The 12,345-nt window shown below is 39.5% G+C and overlaps 1 protein-coding gene across 3 annotated transcripts in view; it reads right to left on the bottom strand.

The window, feature by feature from the left end:
- Positions 1-12,345, bottom strand: part of phkb (phosphorylase kinase, beta) — a 113,168-nt gene that overhangs the window by 16,322 nt on the left and 84,501 nt on the right. For all 3 annotated transcript variants that reach the window (XM_007540222.2, XM_007540221.2, XM_007540223.2), the window contains 4 exons: positions 9,609-9,664; positions 8,148-8,241; positions 3,001-3,084; positions 1,106-1,210 (listed from right to left, as the gene is read on the bottom strand). In XM_007540222.2, coding sequence (XP_007540284.1) covers positions 1,106-1,210; positions 3,001-3,084; positions 8,148-8,241; positions 9,609-9,664 — 339 coding nt within the window. The remainder of the gene's footprint in view (positions 1-1,105; positions 1,211-3,000; positions 3,085-8,147; positions 8,242-9,608; positions 9,665-12,345) is intronic.

Here is a 12,345-nt window from a genome sequence, read left to right as displayed (position 1 = left end):
CCCACGTGCTGCAGCTGTAAAACATTCAATTTCCTTTATTTTTTTGTGGAACAACTGAGTCAGTGGCATTTGGAAAGTTCAGCCTCCTCTGCTGTGAAGCTGGGTTTAAGTTGCGGAGCTCCTCAGGCAGCTCAGCGTTAAACACAAACACAGTTTTGATGTGGAGAGATCACAGTAGGATGTCTGGAGCGTTCCTGAAAACACAGCTTATTGCCGGATTCGCGTTACAATGGGAAAAAAAAAATTATTAAATATTTGGAAAACAAAGCTGTATAAACACCTGCTTTCTTCACTGAAACAGGAAATGAGGACATTTTTAAATATCTAGCACTAAGGAGTGAACGGATTTTAAGAAAAAAAATGTTCTCTAATCTACAACACTCCTGGACAAGAGCGTATTTCAGTAATGTTTACATGATTACTCCACTGGAGTCCTGCTGATTGACTGAATGTTCTGGCACCATAAATTTGCCAGAGATAATGATTTACTGCATTCCTGATTGAACTGCTGGCTCTGGATCAGCAGGATGTTTTGATAGTCTGTGACCTGATCGTGTCCCAGGTTTCTGACCCGTCTAGACCAGGCTGTCCTCTTCACTGCCTGAAACAGCACATATCTGTTCCTTTTTTTTTGCCTTTTTTGGATTAGGCCTGTTTTTTTTTTCAGTTCGCATCCAGATCATGAACGTCATCAAAGGTCCGGTTGAGGCAGAACGAACCCGTTAAACTACTAAATCATAATAGTTTTCTCTGTGTTTGATTAGTAGATCTTAAAATCTAATTTTTAACATCTTTTTTCACAGTGATGTATTTTGGATCTATATAAATGAAAACTGATTTGATTTGACTGATAAAAAAAAATATTTAAGCACAAAACTATTACTTCAAAGATTCACCTCTATGGCCCTCTAAAGTTTAGCGGGCCACATAAATAGCTGCGGCGAGCCAAACATTGAGTTTGACGCATGTGCATTAAAGGGTTGCATATTGTCTTGTCTTTCTTCCTTTTTAGTTCTATTCTTTAATGTCTCCTCAAACCAGACAAGGTGAATGTATTTAAATCACATAAGCTTTTCCAAATCAATGAAATGTGACATTGACTCACCTTAATGTCGTCAATTAGCAGCATAACATCTTGAGACAAGTAGAAGTCACTTAGATCAAACACTATTGGGTAGCACACCACCGTCTTGCCCAGTATGCGATAAATCTAAGAGACAGACAGGCACACACACACACACACACACACACACACACACACTTGCTGTGATATCTGAAGATGGATGGCCCATAAGCAGTTAGAAATGTATTATTCTGCGCAGGACATAAAACGAGCCATCAGTCCTTGGTGTAGAAGTCACAAGACCGCTTCTGATAAGTCACACCATCAGCTCATAGTACACACAGAGAGCTGGTAGAAAACTGATGGTGGTGATGATGATGATGATGATGATGATGATGATGATGATGTCCTCTGGCATGTTGCCATCTTTCCAATAAATGTTCCATTATAATATTGTCTTAATGTGTTTGGAGTCATGATTCATTTGTTTGCCAGTGGCTTTGTTGCAGTGTTCCAAAGGTACAACTTTATCAGGTTCTGTGACCTTCATTCAGCACAAACTCAGATATTTGCTCATTAGGAGTGAAAGTGGGGGAGAACAAGTTATTAATTCTAGCATTTTTTTTAAGTGCTGCGTGAGAAAAAGCAGCAGGTGCATTGCTGTTGGAGTGGCTTGAAAAGTATTCAGACCCAAATTTGTCTCGTTGCAAAGCGGACTCCAGACTTTACTGTGATGCACTAACAAAGCAGTGAGTGTGGAGTGGGAGGAAATGACGTATTTGTTTTAAACATTTTATATATAAAATTCTGAAAAGTGTGATATGTATTTAATTTCAGACCCTTCTGAGTCAATATATAGCAGAAGCATCTTGAGTTGCTCTACCAACTTTGAACTTCCAGACTGAAGGTTCAATTTAAATAAAACTCAGTTTGGATTGAGAATATCTGAATATTTCTGACATCAGTATCAGCCGATTTTAGTCGGTTTTTTTTTTGTTTTGTTTTTTTACATACTGCTATTGGTCCTATAAATAAAACTGGGTTGATGCTAATAATTAATAGTTCCTTCCATCCATTTGTTTCTGGAAGGAAGTGGATCGGTCCTGTGGTATTTGACGGGTCATGAGGCAGTGATGGTGATGCAGTGAGGGATTGTGGGAAAGAAAAGAAGCAGTGAAGTGAGGTGTGTTTTTTTTCCAAGTTATTAAAAAGGTAATAAAATGAATATGTTATGTAATATCATTAAACATCAGTAATTGGCCATTACACCAATATTAACACCCACATTTTCATGTTGGTGCATTCCTAATTTCAAGTAATACCACAAATTCTCAATTAGATTTATGCCCAAAATTATTCTTAAATCCACCACTGGCATGTTTGGATTTTAATCTGATTTTTCAGTCAATTGTTTCTTTTGGTAAAAGACATCTTCCATTTTGATTTATAAATATATATTTTTTTCAAACAGCTTGTCAGAAATGATTCATACTCTTCTCAATAATCAATGGAAGCATCTCTACTGAACTTTGAGAAATCAAACTTCTTTCATAATTGCTTTTTGTTCCACTACGTTGTGTTTGTCTGTCGTTCAGATCAACGGGCTTGAATATTTCAGAACGTCAGAGTACGACAGCAGCAGCTGGCATAATTAAGTGTAGATTATCAACCGAATCTGAACAACAGTCACTGGTGCTGTCTGTGTGTTAGAGAAAGAGAAAACTAAATTCAGCAACAGAATGCTGTGTGTGTGCGTCACGCTCACACTAATGGATTCAGATCAATATGTGCTGTGTGCATCAGTCATCCCTCTTGACCCAGGCAGCACAACTACAAATAGATGTTCATATGCATTCATATCCTGATGTGTGGTGTGTGTGTGTGTGTATGTGTGTGTGTGTGTGTGTGTGTGGGTGAATGAGCACATACTCAAATACCTTGCACGTCCCGATGCAGCCCACTGGCCTATCCGGACGCCCACTCAAACCCAGCTTCTTATTGACGGCTAGAAAACGGTACGCCTGCAGAAACACAAAGACCTGATCAGTGTGCACAGCCTTCACGGCATCCTCTCGCTGACCTTTCCGTTCACAGAGAAAACATTGCGCGGCACACCTTTCCATACGGATCCCTGTGATTGCATCTGTGCCACTTTGAAAATGAAAATACCATACTTGATTTGAAATGTCATGCTCCAGAATTTCATTCCACGTCGCAATGGAAGCATGAGCCCAATATCTCTCCGTCCTGCCGAGGCGTTTTGTGATTCTGCCACTCATGAGCTGAAATATCGTCCCCCATGACAGAAAGCAGCAGCGGATATTAGCTCGGTGTTTGAGTTATGAAATGCAGCAGTAATCAAGGTCCCTGTGCTGCCACCAGCAGCGTGCTTAGTGGACAAAACTACACCCATGGGCCCTAAACACCTGGTGTCTGATGACAGCAGTGTATTGGCTCACAGAGGCCCTTAGAAACAAATGCTCAGAATTGAGCTTTTATTACAGTAAATAAAACACAATCCATATCTTTTCATCTGACAGTTAAAACATCATTTGCTGCCAAATAGCCAGACATAGCCATCCAAATCACACAAAATTTTTGTCAGTCATATTTTTGCACTGACTTTTACAAGACTAGAGATCAATAAACACATAACCAATCACTGAGAAAGCAGGTTATTTCACAATGCAGGTCATTTTAGCTGAGTGAAGCAGACACCCCACCCACCTCAAAAAAATCCAGCAAATAGTCTGAGTGGTTAGTGCTTCGTTTGAGCAGCTTTGGTTTCTGAGATATTAAAAATTATTTTTTAGGTCACCCAGAGTTCACCATCCTCCCATCTTGCTCCAAAACAAACAGGAGTGGACTACTTGGTTAGTGCTCTGTTTGTGCAGTTTAAACTACTGCAGCGAAGTTGTTTTCAAGTTGGATATTCGCGCTCCACGGAGTGAGCGGCGCCTAGCTCTAGGTTGATCTGATTTATGAACGCTAAGTTCGGCCAGCCGTTCTCTACCGCTCTAGCGGTCGACCACTTCAAGACGGCCACCCTACATCACCTTGTGTCCAGTGTGTAAGGGAAAATGGTAATGATGCAATTACAGTCACATGACTGTCACAGTTAAGACCAACTACAATTGACGGTGTAATGTAATAATACACAAAGAACATAATTTTTAAAAGTTTGATCATTAATGCTTGTTATGACCTATTTACGACAGACGACGACTCTTGGTTAATATCAAGTTGTCAAAACAAAGACATTTTAAACAATGTCAGCTTTGAATTTAAAGTTTCATTATTTACCGAATGACACTTAATGACAACAGTCATAAATATCTAAGACTTCTTCATGTTCATGATGGGTGTTATGTCAGGTTTATGACAGTGTCATGTCAGTCTTATGCACATCCTTTAAATAAAGTGTTATAAATGTTCAATGTTTAATTTTAAGAAGTGCTCACTGAATGCAGAGGAAACTAATTATTAATATTTTAAATTTGTTAATGAGTGGTTTTATCAGTACATTTTGCTGGAAAACATTCACAATCTTGATATGGACCAAAATCCCAGAACTTACAAAAATCACAGAGCCTATAGCGACCAAGATGACGGTGCCGCCGAGATAAACAGATTCTGTCAAGGAAGAAACGACTGTCTGGGCATCGGATTAAATATTCAGCACGGTGCCCGCTCCGACTCCCAATTCCATATTCCATCTGTGAGGCTGAGTGCCACACAGCAGAAACAGGAAGAGGGGGAGAGGAAGAAAAAGTAGCAGGTATGACAGTTCAAAGGGAGATGATAGACAATGGAAGAAGGTCTCTGATTTAATAGGCATAATGGAGGTGGGGCAGGATGTAAGCCTAGGGGCAATAATGGGGTTGGAGTAGCGAGTAGGACGGCCACACAGGGGAAGACACAGAAGGCAGAAAGATCTTCTAAAAGAAACCAGAACCTGGAGAGATGGCACGACGGGAGAAGATGGTTGTTTTTAAAACATGACGATGAGGGAAGGCGTCACACAACAGATTGGCAGATGAGGAATGTCAGCAGAGGAGGAGACGAGTCTTTGAGTGACGGATATGACAGAGGAGAGACAGATGACATTGAGACGGTAGACTTCCAACAGCAGACATGCAGATGAGGGACAGGGTCTACAGGCAAAGGCAGGTATGTAAAGGAAAACCTGCTGCAGAAGCAGTGCTTGGTGTAACGGGTGTGTCAGAACAACTTGTATAATCTGTAAAACATTAAAGAAGCAAGATGGAAAGGATGAAAACAGCATTCTGTAATAGACTGAAGTTGTCACTGAATGCATCTGCACAATCTTGCTCATTCAACAGCAACAGCTTTAATTAGATTCTCCAGTAAAATCTTGATGACTACAGAGACCTTTCTGTTACAGAAGTCACATACGGTGTACCCCAAGGTTCAGTCCTGGTGCCTCTCTTGTTCAGTATCTACCCCACACACTGTTTTTGCTCCCATTTTTCTTTTTTTTTTTTAGCTAAACTCAAATGTAAAACATTTTCTATATACACAAAATAATTTCTCTCAAATATTGTTAACAAATCTGTGAAAACTGGGAGCAAAAGCAGAACGTTTGCATTTATATTTTTGTTCAGTTTCTGTATCTTCATCAGATGTTAAACAAGAGATATATGTAATAGTTAACAAAAAATGAATATATTATCCAATATATGTTTTTATCATTAGTGAAATACTTGGCAAACTAAGAAGGTTGGTGTGAAAACACAAAATGTCGATTGCTATTCATACTTTCATTTTGTCTCATCTGGGGTACTGAACTTTTCACGTGGTTACAAAACTCTGCTGTAAGACTTTTAACTGGAACAAACAGAAGTTTTTCCTTTACTAGCGTTCAGCTCCTTCCTTTATTATTTTTGTAATTATTCCTTTATAACTGACTTGTTAAAATCCAAATCTAACTCCTGCAAACCAAAAACTTCACATATTTCCAAGAACCAGATATAAAACTCTATAAGACTCCATATAACAGCTCTTTCCAGGCTGTTGCTCCTCGACAGTAAACAACTTCCTTTGTTTCTTCACTGTCTTGAGAGTTTGGGACTCAGCTAAAACACAGCTTAAGAAATTTGCATTCAAATATACTTTTCCTTTAGATGTCTTTAAATATTATCATACATTTGTATTTAATTCTCTCATTTAATCATTTAAATCAATCATATTTTATTTTTATGCTATGTGAAAGGTGCAGTCAACATACATTTTGCTGACTCTGTTGCCATTGGAGGATTCATTGTAAGCTATGAATACATCTCACACAAGGTCAAGACACAGAGGAAAGTACAAATTGGGTATTTGACAATCGTTCAGTATTACTCCTTTTTTTAGGTCATCAGTTTTCATTAAAGTTAAACATGAACCTGATCATCAAAAGTATCTGGAAATATTGTATGAGGAAATACATGGTTAGATTCAGAAGAAATGAAATCCTCGATGTGAAGAAATACTTTATGGCAAAATTAAAAACATGAGATTTTTGAAGTTACTTGGAGTTAATCTGAGGAAGTCTTACAGCTTCACTATTTGAAAAAAATACTTCAGAAGCACCCATCTGATCACCATTCTGAACGCTTTGCTTAAAAAGCTGTTGCAAGAAAACTAAGATCCCTCTAGACTTCAGCAGGAGATAAATCCTTCATCTCCAACAGAACTGTGAGAAATTACCTTTGGAGAGTAATTCCGTAAACTGCTCTGGTTTATGGATTGTCACTTTGGCACAGTAGCGACTTTACCATTATGCTGATCAATCAACACGGGGAATCACTGCTGGGACAATAACTCACTCTGCATCGCTGCAGCTCTGCACTGAGTGATGGGACAATCAAGAGGAAAAACTTAAAAAGGACAAGCTGATGGTTTGACAAGCACATGGAATGACTGAACCTGGATCTATTGGGATACTGGTGGATAAATCCTGCCAGGATTTGTGTGCTGCCGGAATGACACACAAATGCTATTCAAATATTAACCTTTTCTTTCCACTCACTTTTGGTGGTTTGGAGGGAAAAGAGCAGAGTGAGAATTTTCCATTTCAAATTGAGTACAAGGACAAAAGTTTGTCTATAAAAACTAATGCTGCTAATAAAGAATTGAAGTCTGTTTCCATATAATCAGTAATTAAAATCATGATCACTAAATCATTGCATTACTTAGATGAGACTATCAGTTGAGCTTCTACCAGGTCGGTCCCAATCAATCAATAAGTTTTCTAGTTGTACCCAAACAAATGTTAGTGTAGGGGGAAGCTGAGCAGAAAGCAGTTTAAATGTAAGTCATAAAGTTTTATGGCTTTTTCTGTATATTCTGCTACATAAATGTAATTTACATGCAGTGAAATATGCATGGAGCCAAATTATCAAGTGTAGCAGTCTGGCGGGGTGGGGGGCATTGGGTTATTGGTAGGGGGCAGAGTAAATGAGCTTTTAACTTTAATAAAAATACATAAACAAACTTTTATGTAATCTTTCAAATAAAATAACCATAACTATTAATACCAAATAAAAAAGGACGTAAGAGTGACATGTATAAAATGTTGAGTAATTATTCTCTAATTTGCATAAACATTAGCTCTTATGTTGCAGAAATCCAACAATCTAATATTTCCAATCTCTGAAGTCGATTTCTTTAAATGTAAGCAAGACTAGCAATAATAAAGCATGTTTTAGCAACGGATTAAACTGTTGGAACGGCTTAAAAAAATGCAGGAGACAGAGGACACAGATGTAGAAAGTGCAGGAGCCCCAGTTGTATCAAATCGAGACAGAAGTAATAGAAAGTTGGCCGCTCTGAGGTTAAAACAGCAACAACAAAAAAGCAGCTTCCAGTCCAGGGGGGGGGGCACGGCTGACTCTTTGAGCAGGCAATGCCCGCCCATGCCGCCGGGAAAAATAAGCATAGTTCAAAGAATAAACACTTTAGAATATTAACTTTCCAAAGATGGAACATGTGACTGAAGGAAAGGACTGTTGAGATTTGAGCAAATGTTGATGGTTTTGTGTGAAACTTGGTGGCAGCGTAAAGTTTGAACAAAACTCACCTTGACCAGTTCCTTCTGAGGCCAGATCTGGATGGGCTCCACTTGCTGAGGAGTCTGGGTCTGAATCCCATATGTGTTCAAAAACACCTGGAGTCTACAGAGACAGAGAATTTAACACATTAACACTCTTCAATCTTACATTTAAAGTGTGTAAAATTCAACATAAACATGTCTGTTTCATATTATTCTCACATTTTTGATTTCGTTCAATCTTAAGCCAGCTTGAGGATCTCATAAAATATTAAATGCATCAATTATTTTTCCGATACCTCAGGGAACTAATCACCGATGTCTCGCCAAGATGTGTTGTTAAAAAAGTTGTAAAGTATGACATGCAATTCAGAGGCAACGAGATATGTGTTTCACACCGATCCGCGAATCCCCGGTGACCTGCTAGTAAAAAACAAAAAATTCTTCATGTGTTCAAAAGGTGATCGTTTTGGACAAATGTATTATTGAGTGGTGGTAATATTTTCAGAGAACTTTCAACCTAATGATGAAGAATTTTACACATTAAGTTGAAAACGAAGCTCATCTCTGCATCATTCAGCAGTGCTGTGCTTGGATGTGAACAAAACTGGAAAACTGGGGTTTTTGGGGAACAAACTTTTGGTACCTTAAAAAAAAAAAGAAAAGATTTTCCACCTCAAAGGTGAGAGCCTGGTGACTGCTGTGAGGGACTGAGTGTTTTTATCTGAGTGTGGGCAGTGTTCAGACCGCTACAGAGCACACAGGCTGTTCTTGTCGGAACCTAATGTTAACAACGCCTCACTGCTTTAAACGTGACTATAAGGCATTCCTTGCAAACTAAGATAAACTCCATCAAAACATCAAAAACTTTGGGAAATTTTCCAGGCGGGAAACAAATGGCTTTACAGATAGAGCTGGTACAAAAACCAAAATTAAGCTGCAGCTTAATTCATTATATTACTTCTAACTTTCTCTATTAGCTGTTTTACGGGCAGCTAAAATAAAATAAAAAAATAAAAAATAAAAAATCCACATGTAAAAAAAAAAAAAAAATGGAAGGAAAAAGTACAATTTGAAACAAACTGTAAATCTGCGTCAATCACAAAGCTTCTGTGCAGCAGACTGTAAAATGGGTCTGCAGCGAAAAGAAGGAAATGATGATGATCGTGATGAGGGAGTCCTTACAGGGACGTGGCAGAAGCTACAGGTTGACAAGCTTCACAGTCATTTAACCCCGTTTAAAGCCCACACCCACACACATATCCAAACATCCGCACACACATTCACACATGTTCGCACGAGCCCACAATGAAAAGAGTGACAGATGATGGTGTGATAGCGGAGGTCAGACTGAGCTCAGCGCAATTACAGAGCCGAGCGGGAGAGAGAAGCGAAAAATAACCCGCCTCTATGACCTGGAACACATTAAGATGCGCACATAGAACCTATGTAGGCGCGCACACACACACATGCACACACACAGAATATTACCTCTGGCTCTCGGCTACCAGCGACACATGAATCACAGCATCGTTCTCTATGGGACCCTGTTAACCAGAGGGAAAGCAGAGAAGATTAACATCAGAATCAGTATTCTGCTTCATGTCGCATCTGTTGGGGTGTTGCACGAGTTGGTGCCTTTATGGCAGAACTGTGAAGTTTAGAACATTGCTAAAAGTTACAAATGTTTAAATTCGTGTTGTGTTGCCTCCTTTTAATACTTTATTCATGTAGTAGCTGCTTTTCTGGTACGTAAATCTCTTAACTCCTTCTGTTTCAGTGATGCAGCTCAACCAACGTCAGTGGCAAAGCAAAACATGAACATGACTAATGTGAATGTAATTAAACCAAATCAGACATGTGTGTGCATGCGTGTGTGTCTGTGTGTGTGTGTGTGAGTAGGAAAGAGAGATAACACAGAGGGAGGCAGCTGCTCAACTTAAGATTCAGCTCACTCATTTCTACGCCAACAATAGGTTTTGTTATTGCTACCCACAGTCTCTGATGAAAGTGAAATAACCAATAAAGGTTGACGCCGAGGTAGCTGGCAGCAGGAAACGGGAGGCAAATTAGCAAGGACAAAAGAGGCGTAAAGTGAAAGATGGAGCATAGATGGAGAATAATGTTGGGCTGTTAACAGATGATGCCTCCTGCTCCTCTCAGAGATGCAGATGAAAAGGAGAACATCAGAATTTGCAGGCAGGTTGTTTGATCCCGTTAAAAAGATTTTGCAAGAAATGCGAGATTCCTTTGATATCTGGGGCCGGAGGTAGCAAATCAGGCACCCATCAGGATGAGAGGCAGAGCGCCGCCTACGGACAGGTCATTAGTCCGTCTAAGTGCCTGGAGAGGAACAGCTTTAATATTTTCAGTAATTTAACAACAGGGCGGACCCCCGTCATCTTCGCTCTTCTACTTTATTAAATGTGTATGATTAGAAATAACAAGCTGCCGTGAGCTGTTTGTAGACTCGACTACTTGCGTCTGATTTTTACTTGTTTGTGATCCTGTGTTCAATGTCTCTTCTCTTAGCACTCCTACATCGGTTTTAACTATCATTGACTGGATGCATGTGAGTCGGTAATATGTCAACAAGAGGATTTTTGTTCTTCCAGCTTTGTGGCAACAGAACAGTTTTACATAAATATCCAGTTTGTGGTTTGGTGCTTTGCCTTGATCTAGATAGCACTCAAACTTTAGGCTTTACTGTATTTTAGGAGGATTTATTAGGATTGTTTTGTTTTTCGCATGGCATGCATCTTTCCTTGAATGTGGTGCTCCTTAATAAAATCCACTTCCACCGTCTGCCTTTAGAAATTCCAACATTTTTAACGCCGCAGTGCCCTTCAAATGAGACTCAACAATCAGGAGGCTTTTGAAACGGCTTATTTCCCGCCAAAACACACAAACTTATTGCCAAAAAACCTCTGGGTGATTTTTTTATTTTTATTATTTTTTTTATGCTTTGACTGGTTTTAGAAGCCGTTGAGAAATGAAAGTACAAAAATGTGCAAAATGTTAATTTTGCATAACAGGTCCCCTTTAAGTAAAAGGAGCCCCAGTTTTTGTCATGATCTGTGTTTCTGTATTTATTTTAAGGTTTTTCTGTGGTCAGTTTCTGTCCTGAGTCTCCGTTGATTGCTTCCCAGCTGTGTCTCATTCCCTGATTACCCTCCCTGTGTATTTAGTCCCACCTGTTGTCTTGGTCTCTTGTCGCATGTCATTTGTCTGCTTGCCACCACAGTCGAACTGTAAAGTCCTGTGTTGGTTCAGCTCTCGTTTTCAGTCCTCTGTCTTTCAGTTGCTACCGGTAGTTAGCTGTGTGCTAACTCTCTGCCGTGCCGCCTGTGTTGGACTGTGTTTAAGGTCTCTTTATTAAACTCATCATCATCTTCATCACTACCTGGGTCGTTGGCGTTCATTCTCACCACCACCAACCACACCCCATGACAGTTTTGGGATTTAGTTTGATTACAAATGCATCTGTTTGATGAAGGCCTCAGACCAGGGCAAGGAAAAAGCTGTGGAGAAGTTGGATCAGAAAACAATATCCAGAGCTTTGAAAATCTCACTCGTCGTAGTTCAGTTTGTCATCCATCTTTGGGGGAAAAATTAGCAATCAAAGAAGTTTCCAAGAGGTACTGTAAAGGAACCGTAGTGATGTGCTGCTCAGGATGGAGAACTTGCCAACAGGACAACTATTGGTTATTCACTCCAAATATCTGGAGCAGGAAGATTGAAGCTGCTTAAAGAAAACCATACTACATGTATTTGCGGTTTGGAATAAGCCATTTACTTTGCCCTGCGTGTCAATCTTTTTGTGACAGATAACCAACACTTCCTTCTCAGATCTGTAACTTTTTCAAATTCCTTCACAACACAATTATGCGCGACAAACTGGAATATGTGTACTCTATGACTAAATATGAGCAAGAAGATTTGCTTTCTATAAGATCTGTGAGGTTGTTGCTCCTTTGCCACATCACTACTTTTATCCATCGCAGCTTCAATTTCTTGCTTTTCAACAACTGTATATGTCTATTTGTGGATATGTAATGTGTAAGATGTGCTGCTGCTGCCATCCATCCCTCCTTTCAGTAGTGGTTGCCATTTAGTTTGTGAGTTAGTAAACGCTAAGCAGAGCTGTTCTTCAGCACGCTGAGTGACTATCCAGGGCCATTTAGGAGGCAGACAGCAGCTCGTGACTCACAGGAGTCTTTCATCTCGC

The sequence above is a fragment of the Poecilia formosa genome, unplaced genomic scaffold, assembly GCF_000485575.1.
Source record: "Poecilia formosa unplaced genomic scaffold, Poecilia_formosa-5.1.2 Scaffold525, whole genome shotgun sequence".
Lineage (NCBI taxonomy): Eukaryota > Metazoa > Chordata > Actinopteri > Cyprinodontiformes > Poeciliidae > Poecilia > Poecilia formosa.
This window is presented reverse-complemented; position numbering and strand designations above follow the sequence as displayed.